At 44.7% G+C, this 19688-nt stretch overlaps 1 protein-coding gene across 1 annotated transcript in view; it reads right to left on the reverse strand.

Annotated features, from left to right (window-relative positions):
* The window catches only part of RCC1L (RCC1 like), a 29346-nt gene extending 20011 nt beyond the window's left edge, over window positions 1–9335 (reverse strand). The window contains exons 1-3 of the mRNA XM_039255228.1: window positions 8972–9335; window positions 3397–3526; window positions 19–147 (exon numbers count right to left, since the gene is read on the reverse strand). Of these exons, the coding sequence (XP_039111159.1) occupies window positions 19–147; window positions 3397–3526; window positions 8972–9292 (580 nt within the window). The 5' untranslated portion in view covers window positions 9293–9335. The remainder of the gene's footprint in view (window positions 1–18; window positions 148–3396; window positions 3527–8971) is intronic.
* Window positions 9336–19688: the final 10353 nt, after the last annotated feature.

Here is a 19688-nt window from a genome sequence, read left to right on the forward strand (position 1 = left end):
CCGGAACAGCCAGCTCACCTCCTTCACGGTCTGTCAGGATAAGAGAGTGGGCACGGCCGCAGGACACCTGCAGCACCCGCGTCTCCTGGGGTCTGTCCAGGGGCAGCGGCACCGGCGAGGGCTCCAGCACGTACTCGTAGCCCCTGGCTGAGACGGGGACCACTGGTGTCACGGCGCGTCACGCCGACGGAGAGTCACAGCGTTTCTCATGTTAGAGACCATGCTGTGCACCCCCCCCCCCCAACCATGCTGCCCCACGGCCAGAGGCCAGAGTGATTACTCAAGACGCTCGAGGTGGTGGCCGAGCCAAGACCAGAAGCCAGTCCCCAATCCTGGACCCGCCACACCGTCCGTGACACAGCGGGGGACTGAAAACCATAGTCTGATTAGACTTCCCGGGTCAGTTCGCGACTTCTGCGCCCAAGGGAAGAAAAGCATTTTCCTTCCTGATAAACCCACGACCATTTCTCAGGCAGCAAAACAGCAGCGCATCCTGGACGGTACCGCTTATGGCAAAAGGAGGCAGAAAGAGGCATCCGCTTGCCCGAACATTAAATCCCTCTGAAAGGAGAAAGTGGAAGTTGTTGACACAGGTTGTCTTCAGGGAGAAACACTGTGGGGTGGGAGGACCGGGCAGAAAGCAGCCTTTCACCGTCTATTCTACTGTGCTGACAGGATTCTAAAGGCGCACAAATATGGTCTCTAGTCAAAAAAAAAAAATTTTTTTAGGGGCACCTGTTGGTTCAATCAGTAGAGCATGTGACTCTTGATCTCAGAGTTGTGGGTTCAAGCCCCATGTTGCATACAGAGCTCACTTAATTAATTAGGAAAACTTTATTTTGAAATAAGCAAATAAGGGAGAAAGTCTTCTAGAAGTCACTTTACAGAAGAACCGCAATGTTTTTTACAATCCTGCTGGAGAAGCCAGAATGGTGTATGTGGGGAACTCCCCTTATAGGTTTTAAACAAAGAGCTTTTCACACCTGTAGTGTTGGCTGAAGTTACGATCTGCAAGGTACCAGTTCCCAACCTCGTTGTCACTAACAGCTCTGGTGTTTTCTCCTATGGACCCCATGTCTCAAAAGACTCTACCCCAAAAATGGCATGATTACGGTTACAGTAATACACTTGGTCATTTGTCTTCATCAGCGACTGATGGAATTTTCGGAGACAGCTCTCAATCAGCATGGAGTAACTGCTTTATGGCTATGAGATGATGTCATTCCAGGCAAAATCAAAGAAACTGGGCAATGTTGTCAGCATTCACAGCCTTATTAGTGGAAAAGATGCGGTGCTTCCAAATACTGAAGAGTGACTGGAATCCCCCATTACTATCTGCATAGACCCACTAAGGGCCTGGGAAGCAGTAAATACATAACATTTAAAGGGAATCTGGCTCTAAAAAAGATGGAGGGGGGCAAGGGAGGGAGGGAGGGAGGAAGGAAAAAGGAAGGAAGGAAGGAAGGGTGGGTGAGTGGGTGGGTCTGGCTCTAAATGCAACTGTCAATTGACAGGGAATACAGAGGACAGAGGACCACGTTAAACAGCACCGCAGGGATGCATTGAGCAAACTCTGGACTGGAGAATTCTATAGGATAACCAATGTGATGTCTTTCCTTTTTGTTATTTTTTAAAGATATCACTTTTACATAGTCTCTACACTCAACGTGGGGCTCAAGCCCAGCACCCGAGATGAAGAATCATGTGCTCCACTACCGCCTGAGCTAGCCGAGCGCCCCTCATTTCTTTGTTTCACAAATACGGTTGGATGAGTTAGTTGCCAAAGTAATTTCTTCAGTAAATAAGCTTCAAGGAAAAAAGATTAAGATAGACTTAAAAAGACTTTTAAAAGTGTTATCAACTGGAGCCTGGCTGGCTGAGTCACCACAGTATGAGACTCTTGGTGTCTGGTGAATTTGAGCCCCACGCCAGTGTAGCGTCTACTTAAATACATACATACATACGTATGTACATTGGTCTTATCAATTGATTGCAATGCCGGGACCTTATCTGGATACTGACCCAAACAAATTTTAAAAAAATAAAATAGAGGCGCCCGGGTGGCTTAGTCAGTTAAGCTTCTGACTTCGGCTTGGGTCATGATCTTGTGGTTCGTGGGCTCGAGCCCCATGTCGGGCTCTGTGCTAACAGCTGGCTCAGAGCCTGGAGCCTGCTTCAGATTCTATGTCTCGCTCTCTCTGACCCTCCCCTGCTCACGCTCTGTTTCTCTTTCTCAAGAATAAACATTTAAAATAAAATAAAATAAAATAAAATAAAATAAAATAAAATAAAATAAAATAAAACTGACATTTTTGACAACTCACATTTATGAGACAACTGACCACTTGAATAATGAATGGATATTTGATACCAGAAAGCGATTATGTTGTTACTTTTATGCACTTACTTTTTTTTAAGCATTTCTATTGATTTATTTTTTAGGTATGTACTGGAATGTTTGCTAACGAAATTAATGATGTTGGGATTTGCTTCAAAACAAGTCAGGTTTGGGGCACCTGGGTGGCTCAGTCGGTGAAGCGTCCGACTTCGGCTCAGGTCATAATCTCACGGTTCATGGGTTCGAGCTCTGCATCGGGCTGTGCTGACAGCCAGAGTCTGGAGCCTGCTTTGAATTCTATCTCCCTCTCTGACCCTCCCCTGCTCACGCTGCCTCTCTCTCTCTCTCAGAAATAAATAAAACATTAAAAAATTTTAAAAAAACAAGTCAGGTTTGAGCTGAACCCTGATGCTGGCAACAGCACACAGCCTGCCTCACAGGGCTCTGCCCACTTCTGTGCGGGCGTGCAGGTGCTCCCAGTGACAGGCACAACAAATGTCACGTGGCAGCTCACAGCTGAGACTTCAGGCGTGACTTATAAAAACACTCTTGATACAAAACTGAGTGGAAAAAGGCAGAAAACACACAGTGATCAGAACTGTGCAGGACATCTGCATGTGAATAAGAGAACGAGGAAACAATGAAAAGGTCTATCCAGGTGGTAGAGGTACTGTCCATACAGTCCCCAGCCCCCACCCCACCCCCGTGTGGGATACGTTCCCAGACCCCCAGCGGGTGCCTGAAACCACAGACAGAACCAAACCCTACATATGCTGGTTTTTTCCTGCACATGTATGTCCACGAAAAAGTATAATTTACAAATTAGGCACAAAAAGAGAAACACCCTTACTTATCAGCAAAAGCTCTTTTGCCTACAGGTTAGGCGTGCTTTACAACAAGGCTGATAACCTAGTCCAGAGTTTCGAATAACACCCGTTTAAGACTCTATCTACTCTGTGGTTCCAGCCTGGCTTACGTAATCATTTTCTTGAAAACAGAAGGGAATGAGCTTTCTCAGATGAGTCACAGCACAGGGAAGCCAAGGTGAGAACACTCACTGGTATCTTTGCGGCTCCTGTGAAATCCAAGCTGGGAGTCTTTGTTGAGCCCCATGCCCCAGACTTTCGTAACGTCCTTGGTTTTAGAGGACAGCAATGTGAATCCGTAGCCACAGGCAGCAGATGAAATCTGAAAAAGAGTTCCCATAAAACATGACTGATTGGTGACAATCGAGTTTTCTCAGCAATACATGACAGGTTATTCATCCAAAGAACACACACTATGAACGTAGCGAGTAGCATTTATTTTTTCTTTAAGATTTTATTTTTAATTAATCTCTATACCCAACGTGGGGCCTGAGCTACAACCCCTGAAATCAAGGGTCCCCACACTCTTCCAAATGAGCCAGCCAGGTACCCCGATACAGCGACTAACATTTGTCAAACATTTATTGTGTCGATATGTATTATCTCACTTAATCTTCATAAACACCCTATGAACGAGTTACTATCATCCACCCCATTCACCACGATACGGTCTTACATAGTAGTAAACTGAAAATTGCCTTTGTTTGAACCTTGGGTCTACCCCTTACCTTACCAGTGACCTGAGAGGGATTACCTCTCTGTCAAACAAAAATAGGAATAGTGTCTCTCTTACTGGGTTATTGTAAAGACTAAAGGAGTTAATAAAGATGAAGCCTTACAATAAATGGTATGTGACTTCACCTAGAGCTCTATAATGTACTGGTAATTATTACTGTTAGTGGTAAGAGTAGTACTCTGTAGATGGGAAAACTGCAGTTCGTGGAAATTAACTAGAGTCTACTGCTTCCATTGAGCATGCTCTTAACCCCTATGGGGCACTGCTACCTTCTCAAACCACTGCCTAAAGAAGAATTAGTATCACAGCTACAGTGAATTTATTACTTTTTTTAAATTTCTAAGTCATCTCTATACCCAACATGAGGCTCAAACTCACAACCCTGCGGTCAAGAGTCGCATGCTCCTCCGACCGAGCCAGCGAGGCACCCCCAAAATACTTCTTGTGTGATTTGTTGATGCCTTGTTTCATTGTCATCCAAAAGTGATTCTTCCCTCCTATCACCTTGTGATATTTTCAATCGTAATTTTCACATGGAACTTATGCGCATGCACCTGTGTTCAAAAAACCTCAGTTCTCTGGCATTCTGGAGCCCCTCCACTTCTGGACTGACTCCAACTCCGCAGAAATGACCCAGCAAGAAGCAGGAGATGAAGGAAAGGAATAAGTCCTAAGGTAATACCCGGCACACTACACTTATTCTCTTTGCTTGTGATAATCTGTTTATTCAACACTCAACAAACATTTCCTAAGTACCTACTGTATTATTAAGTCTACTGACAGGTGAAAGGGCTTTGAATGACACCGGACACAAAGACGGCAGTACAGAATTTCTGAGGTAACATGCTGTCAGGGGACTTCCAGCTACAGTAGTATGAAGAGGTTGGTAAATCGCTCAAAAAATATATATATATATATATATCTATATATATATATATAATCGGACAAAATTGTAAAACAGCAAAATAAAACAAAGGGGAAAAAAACCAAAACCTCAAACATTTCAGGGATCGAGAAATCAAAGACAAATAGACTAAGAAATGTTTATTTGTGAAGCGGTTAAGCATCCAACCCTTGATTTCAGCTCAGGTCATGACCTTACAGTTTGTGAGTTTGAGCCCTGCAACAGGCTCTAAGCTGACAGCACAGAGCCTGCTTGGGAATCTCTCCCTCTCTCTCCCTCTGCCCTTCCCCTGCTTGCGTGCGCACGCTTTCTCTCAAAATAAATAAATAAAGACTAAAAAAAGAGAAGAAATGTTTATTTGTGAAACACTGCTACAACTTCAGGTAGCAAGAGCGGGAGTCTGCAGACTTCCCCATCTCAGGCTGCTCTATCTATCCCAGCTCAGTCAGCACAGAAGCTTAAAAGGGTACGAGTGGGGACACCTGGGTGGCTCAGTCAGTGAAGCGTCCGACTTGTGCTCAGGTCATGATCTCACGGTTCAGGGGTTCAAGCCCCGCATCGGGCTGTGTGCTGACAGCTAGCTCAGAGCCTGGAGCCTGCTTCAGATTCTGTGTCTCCCTCTCTCTCTCACCCTCCCCTGCTCACACTGCCTCTCTCTCAGAAATAAATAAAACCTTTTTAAAAAAATGAAGAGGGCAAGGGTGATTATGAAAGCCATCAACTCTGTGGCCAGGAAGGACAGACTTACTTTTGGGCAGAAGAGGAAAACTCATGCCCAATAGTGAACTGAGCAGGACACAAACAAGGAAAACCCACAACTCAGCTGGTCGGAGGCTGCAACCCTGACCGGGGCAAGACCAGCCAGAAGCATAACGGAACGATGCTGGAAATGAAGTAACCGCAGAAGGCTCTGCGCACATCCATGGCTGACCGGGAAACTCCGCCAGTGAGCACGGCAGACCTGGGCACCCAGGGCCACGGCGAGCTGAGGCAGACAAGAGAACAGCCTCATCGTTGAACGTGGCCTCCAAACCTATACACAGAATCAAAGGTAGAAAAAGGTAGAAGCCCTAGAAGCCCAAAGTACTTGAGCACAACCTCTGCCCAAAATCATCAGCTGACCACAAAGGTACGCAGGTGGGGGTAACACTCAAGAAGCCAGGCTCAAAAGAGGAGGAGGGAAACCAATAAAAAACCTGAACAGAGATATCAGTGGCCATGCACGGCAGGGGAGATTGATTCTACAGATGAAGTACATAAAAGTTACCAAAAAAAAAAAAAAAAAAACCTCAAGGGAAAAATATCAGAATCCAAAGTTATAAAAATATCACCCAGAAGTTCAGAGACTTTTTTTTTAATGTTTTATTTTATATTTGAGAGAGACAGAGAGTGAGCAGGGGAGGAGCAGAGAGAGATGGAGACAGAATTGGAAGCAGGCTCCAGGCTCTGAGCTGTCAGCACAGAGCATGACTGGGGCTCGAACTCACAAGCAGTGAGATCATGACCAGGACCGAAGTCAGATGCTTCACCGACTGAACCACCCAGGTGCCCCAGAAGTCCAGTTTTTAACCAAAAAGACCTGCAGAGAAACACGAAAGGGTGACCTCTATACCAAAGGACAAAAGCAGCTGACAGAAACCAATGCTAAGAGGACACACGCTGGATTTATCAAAGACTTCAATAAACCATTGTTCAAAGAATATTTTAAAACCATGTTTAAAGAACTAAAGGAAAACATGATGACAATGACTTCACAGCTATGGAATCTGATTATAAAATAAAAACATTAACAAGTTAAATGAGGTGGGGAGTGGAATGAGGTGGGGGGTGGAATGCGTGGCTGATTCAATCGGTAGAACATCCGACTCTTGATCTCAGTCATGAGTTCAAGCCCCACGTTGGGCACAGAGTCTACTTTAAAAAGTTAAATGGAATTTCTAGAATGGTAAAATACAGTAACCCAAAGAAAGAATTCACTAACTGGCCAAGCAGTTCAGTTGAAGAAATATCAATTGAAATTATTCATTCTGAAGAACGGGGGGGTGGGGGGGATAGAAGGAAAAAGAACAGTCACTCGGAGACCTATGACACAGCATCAAGTGTAATGTAATGAGTCCCAGGAGGGCAAGAGAGAAGGGGGAGGAGGGTTACTAAAAACAATAATGGCAGAAAACTTACAAATTTTATGAAAAACATAAATCTACATATCAAAGCTACTCAATAAATCAGTTAAACTGACGACAAAGAGAAAAATCCTGAAAGCGTCGGAAGAAAATGACTTCTCAAGAACAAGGAAGTCCAGGGGCGCCTGGGTGGCTCAGTCAGATAAGCGTCCAACTTCGGCTCAGGTCGTGATCTCGCGGTTTGTGGGTTTGAGCCCTGCGTTGGGCTCTGTGCTGACAGCTCAGAGCCTGGAGTCTGTCTTAGGATTCTATATCTCCCTCTCTCTGGCCCTCCCCTGCTCACGCTGTCAATCTCTCTCTCAAAAATAAAACATTAAAAATTTTTTTAAAAAAAGAACAAGTCCTCACAACAGCAAGATTAACAACAATAAGATTAACAGCTAAGTTCTTATCAGAAACAAGGGATTCCAGAAACCAGAATGACGTAAGAAAATGGAGGGGGAGGAGGAGGTGGAGGAAAGAAATAAAGACATGCCCAAAGACTGAGAGAATTCAGTAGACCTCCCTTAACAAAGGAGGAGTCCTTCAGGCACAAAGGAATGAACAGCAAATGGTAACTAAAAACCACAGGAAATGAAGAGCACCAGTTAACGGAATTATAATGGTAACTATAAAACACTGCATGGATACATTCTTCCCTTTTTGTCTCTTAAAGGGCTTAAAAGACAACTGCAGAAAATAGTAATTGTAAAACTGTATTTAGTAATTGTAAACTGTAGTATCGTAATAACCACACAAAGGAGAGAGGAGGGAATGCAGCTCTATTGGAACAAAGTTGCTAGAGTTTGTTCACAATTAGGTCACTATTAACCTAAAGTAGACTATGATAAATTAGGATACGTAGTGTCATCTCAAGAAAAAAACCTCCTCAAATATACAGCAAAACACCCAACAAAGGAAATTAAGAGGTACACTATAAAAATACCTACTTAACACAGAAGGCAGCAAAGGACGACTAGAGAAACAAACAAAGACAGAAACAAAAAGCAAGATGGCAGATGTGATCCAACCATCTCGTAATTACATTAAAAGGACATAGACTGAGCGACATCTGTGACAGTGGCGGGGCAACAAGAACACTGGCAACGTCAGAATCAATTTTTTTTCAGAACTCTGAAAACCACCCAAAGACTCAGAGCGATCTAGGAAGGTTTACTCGAGAAAAGCAGCTGAGATTCAGTAAGAACGGCAAGCTTTGCAGCATTTCAACTTGACCTGTTCCCATCCACCTCGGCTCAGCTCTGAACACCCACAGCCCGCAATCACAGCGCAGACCAGCAGTCTGGCAGCCACTGGAGGGGACAGAAAGGGACTGGAGCCACTTCAGAGCTCCACTCCCAGCGCATTCTCAGCTATGTGTCTGGTGAGTCACTGGAAGGCTGCATTCACAAGGCTCTATTGATGTGACCTGACCCAGATATCACTCGGTGCAGCCTCCCCCAGGGATATTTATTGACAACAATCAGCGGCTAACGATGAACACTGCAGCTGCTTGAAGTGGTTGGTGGATCGCAGCTGGAGCGATTAATAGTCTAACCAAGAAGTTATCGACTAACTTGACCTCACATCAACTCCGCCAGCAGCCGGATACACATCCCTTCCAAGCACACACGGGACAGTCTCCAGGGTAACACCGCATGCTAGGCTGCGAAACAGTCTCGATGCATTTAAAGGGGCTGAAATTACAGAAAGTAGAGCCACAACGAAATGAAACTGTAACTGCGGTGACAACCCCGATTCCGGGGGTGACGTGCGAAGGACGCCAGTCGGGCACAATACGGGCACGCTACAGCCACTCGATAAATGTGAGCAGCGCCCTAACGCCCTCCCCTCCCGGGTCTGCATCTGCCTCGAGGGTCCTCCTCCCCGACGGCGGACCCCCCTGGCCTCCCAACTTCTCGCAGAGGAGCAGCGGCGGAGGCCTCGGGGAGCCGCGGCCCGCACCTTCTGGTCCAGCTCCAGGCGGTAGGGCACAGGTTGGATCCTCCGTCGCGGCCGCGAACCTGAGCGAGGCTCGGGCCCGGCGCCGGGCAGCACGAAAGTGGGCACGCCCAGCGCCCCGGAGAAACTGAAGCCCCACACGAAGATGCGGTCCGCACGGGCCGCGCGCTCGCCCACATATTGGAACACGGGCGTGTCTGCCTCGCGCCGGCTTCGCGAGCGCCCGGCAGCCGTCCAGTGCCTTCGGCCCGGCCTCAGCTCCGGTCCCGATCCGCTCAGCCGCCGCCCCAGCCGAGCCCCGGCGGCCAGCGCCGCCAGCGCCATCCTCAGCCCCACGCCTCAACGCCCCCTGGGCGCCGCCATCTTGCGTGACCCTTGACCCCAAGCCGCGATGTCAGAGCCAGAGGCCACGTCGGCTACTGGCTGAAGGCAAAGGCGCCGAGGGCTGCCATTGGCTGAAGGGAGGCTGGGGGCGGGGCGGAACCGGGGAGGAGCGCGCCTGTGAGTGGGTGGGGCGCTGGGCTAGAGCTTCTGTCGCGGCCCCCTGAACGCTCCAAGCTCCGTAGCGGGCCGGAAGAGTACGCTCCCCGGGCCGCGCTTTTGACTGTGCCCCGGCGGGAACGGAAGGCCCTTTGCTGCTTGTCAGTTAGCAGAGGTAAAACTTCGGGGTGGCCCGCTCTGCTCGACTCCCATGCTCTCCCCGTGTCCCGGTTTTCCTTCCTTGTCGCAGCGTTCCCATCCGCTTCCTGGACACGCAGTCGGGCTCCAGCCACAGTGCGCTGGACTGCGGGTCCTACGGGCGCGCGCCCTTGACCCTGCAGCGCAGCCCTGCAGCCTGCCGCAGGGCATCCTCTTCCCCAGCTCACCTCCCCCCACAGCCCCGCACGCCACTGGGATCAGGTGGTTTTCCTTGTACTTCCCGAATCCCGGGGCCGCTTCAGGCCTCCCTACATTGCACACAGTGCCTCGAATGTTCTTCCCGGTGCCCTCTTCCCTGCAGATGTCTGGCACACTCCTTTTTTTTTTTTTTTTTTTTTTTTACAAATAGTTTATTGTCAAATTAGTTTCCAGCGGCACACTCCTACTCCTAAGATCCGGCACCTCCTCAAGTTCCGTGAAGGAGGGAACTGACGGGGAGTGCGGGCACCTGGGTCTGGACCTGGCTTTGCTACTGACTTGGTAGATGTCTTTAGCAAGTTGTATCCCTTCTCTGGATCGCACCTCTAAAGTAAGGTTTAAAAAAAATCAAAACGTGAAATGAAAATTTTTAAGTAAATGAGATAGGATCTCTTGCAGCCCATTATGATCCATGATAGATGTTCCCAAATACTACTCCCCAATGCTGAGGACAGACTGTTCTGAAACTAGGGACCCTGGGGGTTGGTAGGGTTCCAGAACAGCAGAGCCAGATAGCTGGACTTCATCATCACAAGTAAGGTACATGAACTTGGTAGATGAAGCGAGGACAGAGTGGCAACCACAGTGCCTTGACACTGGCCATCTGTGCCGTTGGCTGTCCGACCACCGTAGTCCAAAGGATGAGGTATAAGGGCCGACAGCGACAGGGCTGCCTTACCTTGTATAACCAGAAAAAATCTGACCCAGTTCTCAGACCGGAATCCAGCAATTGTAAGAGAGGTAGAATCACTGGAAGAAGGACCCTGCAGAGCCAGCACAAGTAGAGGCAATAAATATCTAATGATTCCCCAAAGGCACTAGGGGTTATTTACCAGAGGTGCTCTACACTGGAGAAATGAGAATAAGCAGCTCTTCCAAGAGCTTGATGCAGGGTCTGAGATGACAGTGACCCCAGAGGACCGGAAACAGTAGCAAGGACCCCAGCTGGAGTGGAAGTTTATGGGGCCAGGCAGAGAGGTGCATCTCTCAGTGGGTCAGGGTGTCCGTGGACCCACCCTGTGGAAATGTCCTTGATCCCAAGTACACAATTGGAACAGACATACTCAGCAACTTGTGTGGGTTCCCTCATCCTGTGTTGACTCAGCCGGTGTGAAATCAGAAACCATACCGCATCCCAGGTGGAATTGCATTTGCAGATTTGAGTGCCATCTTCAGAGATGAGGATTCAGGGGCGGCGGGTCCCCCTCTTAACTCCAGTTCACTTGTTCAGCCCCTGCAAAAAACAGATGGAGTGTGGCAGATACTGGTAATAAACTATGTACACGTAGCCAAGGGCATGTAGCCCAGTCATAGCCTCCATGCTGGACCAGTTTTGCTGGAACAGTTTCTGGAACTTACTATGGGATACTGATCTGGCAGATGGGTTTCCTTCAATTCCAGTGGTAAGAGGCTCAAAGGCAGTTGCCTCTATATAAGAAGAACAGTATTGGGGCGCCTGGGTGGCTCAGTTCGGTTAATCATCTGATTTCGGCTCAGGTCATGATCTCGCAGTTAATGAGTTCAAGCCCCACTTTAGGCTCTGTGCTGACAGCTCAGAGCCTGGAGTCCACTTCGGATTCTGCATCTCCCTCTCTCTACCCCTTCCCCACTTGCTGTCTCTCTCTCAAAAATAAATATTAAAAAAAAGGACAATATTATACATTAACTTTCCCTGCCCTTTCACTCCTGTGCCTCCCAAAGTATCTGTGTACAAGACCTTGTCTCCAGCTCTGCTTTTATTTATAAATCGGAGACACATATTGATAAAGAAGAATTATGTAAATGTGATTGCATTGGTGAGGGTTCTGGAGAACCCTTTTTTTTTTTGACATAACTATGTTATTTAATATTCATTTTATAGCATTGGACACACAGCTCAACATATTGAAGTATTGAATCCTTGGAGAAAAAAATGGAAAAAAAGGAAATAAAAAATATTGCATCTTTCTGTTGGAGAATTTCAGCCTCCAGGCATGGGGCGCGGTGCACCAGTGTCCTAGCCTACAGGAGGCGCTGAGGTCGGCAGGGTCGTCTGGGGAGGGAGGCTGTGCCCTTCACCCAGAGCAGTATGGCAAAAATTGTGTTGGGTGTCCTTGGCCTTGCCAGCTCAGGCCCTCAGTCGCCGGTCACCTGGGGGCCCTGCCCGTCGGAGGGCTGGTTGGCTGACTGGATGAACATGGGCAGGTAGGCAGTTCCTACCAAAACTGGTAGGAACAGAAGTCCCATGATCCACCTGCAAGCTGGACAGTCAGGAGAGCCAAAGGTGTGGTTTCCAGGCTGAGCACAAGGTCTGAGAACCAGAAACAACAAGGGGTTAAGTCCCAGGTCAAGGGCAGGAGACTGGCACTGCCTTCCTCTGCCTTTTTTGGTCCATTCCGGCCCTGAGTGGGTTGGACGTGGCCCATGAACATTGGAGAAGGCAACCTTCATCTGGTCTGCCAATTCGAACGCTAATGTCTTCCAGAAACACAGACACACTCAGAAATAATGTTAAAACCCTTGGTCTGGGCATCCCATAGCCCATTCGAATTGACACATTTAATAGCATAATTAACCATCTCAATTATTAATATAGATACAGAATGCTTATTCATGAAATGTCTATCCAGTTTTCCACTGTTCTTGCATAAACAGGACTATGCTTTCATCTGAGTTCATGGCCTCTCTGATTTTTTGGTTTTAAGTATCTGTTCTTTTTACAAACTGGCCATGATGATAGATAGTAGGCTTTTAAAACATCCTTACTTGTCAGAATTTAAAAATTGAGGGGAGCCTGGGTGGCTCAGTCGGTTAGGCGTCCGACTTCGGCTCAGGTCATGATCTCACGGTTCATGGGTTCAAGCCCCGCGTCGGGCTCTGTGCTGACAGCCAGCTCAGAACCTGGACCCTGTTTCAGATTGTGTATCTCCCTCTCTCTCTGACTCTCCCCTGCTCACGCTGTCTTTCTCTCTCTCTCGGAAATAAATAAAAAACATTAAAAAAAAAAAACTGATAACCCAGGGGCACCTGGGTGGCTCAGTCAGTGAAGGGTCCAACTTCAGATAAGGTCATGATCTCATGGTTCGTGAGTTCGAGCCCTGTGTCGGGCTCTATGCTGACAGCTCAGACCCTAGAACCTGCCTCGGATTCTGTGTTTCTCTCTCTCTCTGTCCCTCCCCGCCCCCCACACACACACTCTGTCTCACTCTCTCTCAAAAATAAACATTAAAAACAACTTTTAAATTGATAACCCTATGTAGGACTCTTAAATTTATTTATTTTTTAAAGATTTTATTTTTTTAAGGGCACCTGGGTGGCTCAGTCGGTTAAGTTTCTGAGTCTTAATTTCAGCTCAAGTCATGATCTCATGGTTCATGGGTTTGAGCTCCACATCAGGCTCCACACTGACAGTGCAGAGCCTGCTTGGGACTGATTCTTTTCCCCTGCCCCTCTCAAAAATAAATAAATACTTTTAAAAATTAAAAAAAAATTTTAAGTAATCTCTACACCCAACACAGGGCCCAAGATCAGAGTCGTACACGCCATCAACTGAGGCAGCCAGGTGCCGCCCGTCTCTTGAATTTATAAAACATTTGACTGTTAAAGGATATCCAAAGAAGCATTAGTTTTGAGATTCAGGGGACACAGGGCACAGTGATGAATTCTGCAATGTGAGCCACAGCCACTAGGTGGTAATGCTTGCCCACCAATTTCGTGTCAGTTGTTCACCAAGAAATGGGATAAAATCGACTAAAAGCCAGTTTGGCCAATGAAGAGCTAGGTTTGCAGTGATAACTGGGCTTTTCTATTTTACTGTCAAAACCTGGTTGTTTTATATACTGGCTGTATGCCGTCTCATTCTTGTGCTTCTGTCCATATTGTTGCGGGGGAAAAGATGGTCCTCCAACAAAATATTAAACTGTCTACTAATGTTAACCAAGCTCAATTTCTCCCCCACCAATGATGATGTTTTCCTGTAGACGTTCTGATTTCTCTGTCACATTGGGGTAGCTGAAATTCTCTGGTCTGGGAAAGAATGAACTCACCTAGGCATACATACTTTAATTATTATTATTAACTTTTAATTATACAATGAATATATGATGAAATGCCTTTGTAAAAAAAAATTACTTAAGTGATATATATGGATAAGGTAAAGGTTTCTTTTCTTTTTCTTTTTTTTTTTTTTTCCAGTTTATTTTTGAGAGAGAGAGGCAGAGAGAGAGAGAGGGAGACACAGAATCCGAAGCAGGGTCCAGGCTCCAAGCTGTCAGCACAGAGCCCAAAGCAGAGCTTGAATCACAAACTGCGAGATGATAACCTGAGCCAAAGTTAGACACAAGCAGCCAAACCACCTGGGCGCCCCTAAAAGGTAAAGCTTTCCTTAACCTTGGCCCCACCTGTATCCATTGCCATAGAAAAAATATCTTAAAATTTTTCTTGTGTGTGTGTTTAAAGAAGAAGATATGGAGAGCCTGGGTGGCTCAGGCGGTTAAGTGCCTGACTTCGGCTCAGGTCATGATCTCACAGTCTGTGAGTTCAAGCCCCACGTGGCGCTCTGTGCTGACAGCTCAGAGCCTGGAGCCTGCTTCGAATTCTGTGTCTCCCTCTCTCTCTGCCCCTGCCCTGCTTGTACTCTGTCTCTCTCTGTCTCAAAAATATAATTAAAAATTAAAAAAAAAAAAGTGATGTAACATGTACCTCATTCTGTACCCTTGTCTTTTCACTCAAAGCTATTTAGAGATCTCTTTTCTTTTCTTTTCTTTTCTTTTCTTTTCTTTTCTCTTTAGTTTATTTTATTTTGAGAGAGAGAGCAAAGGAGGGCAGGGGCAGAGAGAGAAAGAGAGAGAATCCCAGGCAAGCAGCATGGAGCCCAAACTCACAAACTGCGAGATCACAACCTGAATCAAAATCAAGAGTCAGACGCTTAACCAACTAAGCCACCCAGGTGCCTCTATTGGATGGAGATACTTTCATAGCAATTTGTTTTCACTAAGCCCATTCTTTTTCACCCTTGCATATTAGAATGAATAAGTCTTAGTTAACCATTCTTTTGGAGGATATTTGGGTTGTTTCCATTGTTTGGGTTTTTTTTTTTTTTTTTGGCTTTTGTTTTTTGGGGTTTTTTTGCTACTACAATATTACAATGGATGTTCTTTTTTTTATTTAAAAAATTTTTTAACATTTATTTATTTTTGAGAGAGCACGAGCTGGGGAGGGGCAGAGAGAGAGGAAGACATAGAATCTGAAACAGGCTCCAGGCTCTGAGCTGTCAGCACAGAGCCCGATGCGGGGCCAGAACCCACGGACCGCAAGATCATGACCTGAGCCAAAGTCAGACGCTTACCTGACTGAGCCACCCAGGCACCCCAACAATGAATGTTCTTGTACATGTTTCCTTTTGCACCTGTGTAAGGAGGGCATCTCTTGGGTAGTTACTGATAAAACAGAACTGCCAGGTCATAGAAAATGCTCATTTTCATTTAAACTTTTTTTTAAGTAGACTCCACACCCAACATGGGGCTTGAACTCATGACCCTGAGATCAAGAGTCCCACATTCTACCAGCAGAGCCACCCAGCGGCCCTTGGAAAATGCTCACTTTAAAATTGTTGATAGATACTTTCAATTCGTTCTCCAAAAGTTGTATTTCAGTAGTGTATGAGTGGATTCACTTTTTTTTTTATACCCAGCACGTGATAGAACCTTTTTAAATGTTTGTCAATCCAATACCTAATCCATATTGCTTGATTTTTTTTTTCTGTTTCTATAATCTCTAGGGAGGTAGAATACCTTGTGGATACTAGCATTACTAATGTTTCCTGTACCAGGAATTGTTTGGCCGTTCATATCCTTGGCCATATTTCTATTGAATTGTCTCATATTAATTTATGGGAGTACTTGGTATAATCTACATGAAACCTTTTGTTATGAGTTGAAATACTTTCTCCTGTCTTTTTACTTAATTTATGATGTCCTTTTTTCTACAAAATTTTAATGTAGTCAGCATTAATCTTATCCACTAGAGCTTTTCGTTTTGTTTCTTGTTAGTAAGGCTACCGATTACACAAGATAATATAATTATGTTCTATAATATTTGTAAAACACCTAATCTAGTACTGCACTTTTATTTTTTATATTTATTTTTTTATTATTTTATTTTATTTTTTTAAATCTTTACTTTTGAGAGAGAGTGTGTGAGCATGGGAGGAACAAAGAGAGAGGGAGACACAGAATCCAAAGCAGGCCCCAGGCTCTGAGCTGTCAGCACAGGTCTTGATCTTGATCTCAGCTCAGGTCTTGATCTCAGGGTTGTGAGTTCAAACTCTGTGTTGGGCTCCTCAGTGAGCATGAATCCTACTTTAAATAAATAAACAAATAAAATGTCATTTATAACACATGATGCATTTCTATATATGAGTCAATTTCTGGAGTCTGTTCCTTCTGGTCTATTCTTAAACTAATCTACAGGGATTCCACTGCTACAGTTTACATTATGCTCTGACTTTTATTCAATCAAGTCTTGTTCGTACTTGCACAAAATTGCCTTTGCTACTCATCACATTTCCGTATAAATTTTAAAATCATCGTGTCAATTGCATGAAAGATCCCACTGGGACTTTTATTGGAACTACATTAAATTCATGACCTAATTGAGGTAAAATCACTAATAAATGACATTTGACAATCTTGAGTCTTCCCATATCACGTAAGTGTGTGTACTCTAATATTACTCTTGGTTTTAGTTATCTGCTTGAATGAATTCAGCCCTCTGCTTGTAGATAATTCTTCAGTCAGTTTTCTGAGAACAGAATCTTCCAAAGTTTTAGGGCAATAATATCCAAATTATTTTTATTACATATCCTTATGGGTAAAATTTGTGAGCCTGAAAAAATATATATAAATTATTTATACACATTACTAATATGTACTTTGTGAAATATATGAAGGTGCTATGTGAATAGTGTGATAAAGATTAAACAAGAATTTTTTAAAGTTTATTTATTTTGGAAGAGAGTGAGAGCGTGCACACGTGCGTGAGCCCATGATCAGGGGAAGCACAAAGAGAGAGAATCCCAAGGAGCTCCACACTCCATGCTGAGCCCGATGTGGGGCTCAATCTCACAACCATGAGTCGCGACCTGAGCCAAAATCAAGAGTAAGACGCTCAACCTGACTGAGCCACCCAGACGTCCCTGTCCTGTTTTGTTCTCTAAACCATTTGCTCTCATTAAAATGAGTAATGGTAGGAAACTAGTAAGAGGATTTTTGCAAAACAGTGTGACTGCATATGCTTAACTTAAGTTTATTTCATGGTACAGAAACTTGAAGGACTAACTCATCAATATTACAATTTATGTATGTAATAAACTGCATTCATTCAAACTGTACAGTCTGATGAATCTTGAAAACCGTATTCACGCGTGTGAGCACTGCAGCAATCGAAATGCAGCATATTCCATCCCCCTAACAGCATCTTCTTGGCCTTTGTAACCAATCCCTTTTTCCATCGCTGGTGCCAGAAAATTGCTGTTTCCCGACACTGTGAGACACAGTTGATCTTTGAACAATGGAGGTGTTGGGGTGCCCAGTCCCCGGGCAGTCTAAAATCTGAGAATAACTTCTGATTCTTCCCAAAACATATGTACTAAGAGCCTACACTTGACTGGAAACCTTACTGATAACGGAAACCATGAATTAACATACATCGTATGTTGTATGTACTATATATACTGTATTCTTAGAGTAAAGTAAGCTAGGGAGAAGAAAAAGTCAAGAAAATCATTAGGAAAATGTATTTACAGGGGTGCCTGGGTGGCTCAGTCATTTGAGTGTCCAACTCTTAATTTCAGCTCAGGTCATGGAATTGAGCCACACATTGGGCTCCATGCTGAGGGCAGAGTCTGCCTGAGACTCTCTCCATCTCTCTCTCTCTCTCTCTCTCTCATTTGTGTACTCTTTCTTTCTAAAATAAAATAAAAAGGCCACCTGCGTGGCTCAGTTGGTTGAGTGTCTAACTAGATTTCAGCTCAGGTCATGATCTCATGGTTAGTGAGATTGACCCCCTGCATCGGGCTCTACGCTGGGCCTACAGAGTCTGCCTGGAATTCTCTCTCTCTCCCTCCCTGTCCCTCCCTGCAGTACTCTGTCTTTCTCTCAAAAATGAGTAAGTAAACTTTTTAAATTAAAATAAAAATAATAAAAAGGACAGTACATTTCTAGTACTGTTCGGTGTTTATTGAAAAAAACCCGCATAGAAGTGGACCCATGCAGTTCAAACCTGTTTTATTCAAGAGTCAACTGTAGTTTGCACTTTCTAGAATTTTATAAATGTACTGTCATAAAATATGGATTCTTTTATGCCTGGCTTCTTTGACAAAGCATGATGAATTTGGAGATTACATGTACCCATAATTCATTTAATTTTTTTAAAGTAATCTCTCCATCAAAATGGGGCTCTGGCTCATAACTCTGAGATCAAGAGTCACATGTTCTACCAAATGAGCGTGTCAGGTGCCCCAGTTCATTCCTTTTTAATGCTGAGTAGTGTTCCATTATATGGAGTACCACAATTTGTTTATGGATCACCAGCTGATTGACATTTGACTTCTTTTCTGCATTCAGATATCATGAATAAAGCTGCTGTGAACATTTGCCTACAAGCTTTTGTATTCTCACATATTCCTTTTATCCTGGGTTCTCATGAGTGGCAGGACTACATCATGTAGCGGGTAAAATGTGTTTAAAAAGTATTTGTGGTAAAATACACATAACATAAAATGTATCATCTTAACAATTTTTAAGGACACAATTCACTTGCAATAAGTTGCACTCACAAGGTTGTGCAGCCATCACCACTTCTATTTACAAAACCTTTTGATGACCTCCAACATTGTTACAATAAAGCTAGCTTCTATCATTGCCCACACACTTACTTTTGTTGAGATCTTTCTCCCTATAGCTTCAAGTCACTGTCTAATACCTTTTCATTTCAGCTTATAGAGCTCATTTGAGCATTTCCTGCAGGGCACTAGCAACAAACTTTCTCCTTTTGCTTATATTCAACAAGGGCGTCAGGGCCATTCAGGAGGGAAAGGAACTTTGGTTTGTAACTACATACCTTCTGTTCTGTAGGATTTAGGAAGGTAATGCATTTAAAAGAATGATTAGTTTGTGTTTCTTGGCATGCAGTGTACAAAGATGTAACTTTTGTGACATCAGCAATCAAGAGGGTGGGGATGGAACTATAAAGGACTCGAATTTTCATATGTCATTAAAGCTAAGCAAGTATAAATTTAGACTGTTACAACTTAGTATGTTAAATGCAATCCTCACAGTAACCACAAATAAGATAGCTATAGAATATGCACAAAAGGGGGGCACCTGGGGGCTCAGTCAGTTAAGTGTCCAACTTAGGCTCAGGTCATGATCTCACAGTTCATGAGTTTGAGCCCCACGTCAGGCTCTGTGCTGACAGCTCAGAGTCTGGAGACTGCTTTGGATTCTGCGTCTCCCTCTCTCTGCCCCCGCCCCCCCACCATGCTTTGTCTCTCTATTTCTCACTCTCAAAACAAATTTTTTTTAAAAATATGCACAAAAGAAAATAGGAAAGGAATTTAAACATTCACTATAAAACTCAACACACAAAAAGACTGTAATACAGGAAATGAGGGACCAAAAAAGCTGTAAGGCATCTAGAAAACAAGTAGTGCAACGACAGAAGTAAGCCCCACCTTATCAGTAAGTCTTTTTTTTAAGTAATCTCTACACTCAGTGTGGGGCTCAAACTTACAACCCTAAGATCAAAAGTCACACTTTACAGACTGAGCCAGCCAGGTGCCCCA

The sequence above is a fragment of the Hyaena hyaena genome, unplaced genomic scaffold (assembly GCF_003009895.1).
Source record: "Hyaena hyaena isolate Hyena2069 unplaced genomic scaffold, ASM300989v1 scaffold_514, whole genome shotgun sequence".
Classification (NCBI taxonomy): Eukaryota; Metazoa; Chordata; class Mammalia; order Carnivora; family Hyaenidae; genus Hyaena; species Hyaena hyaena.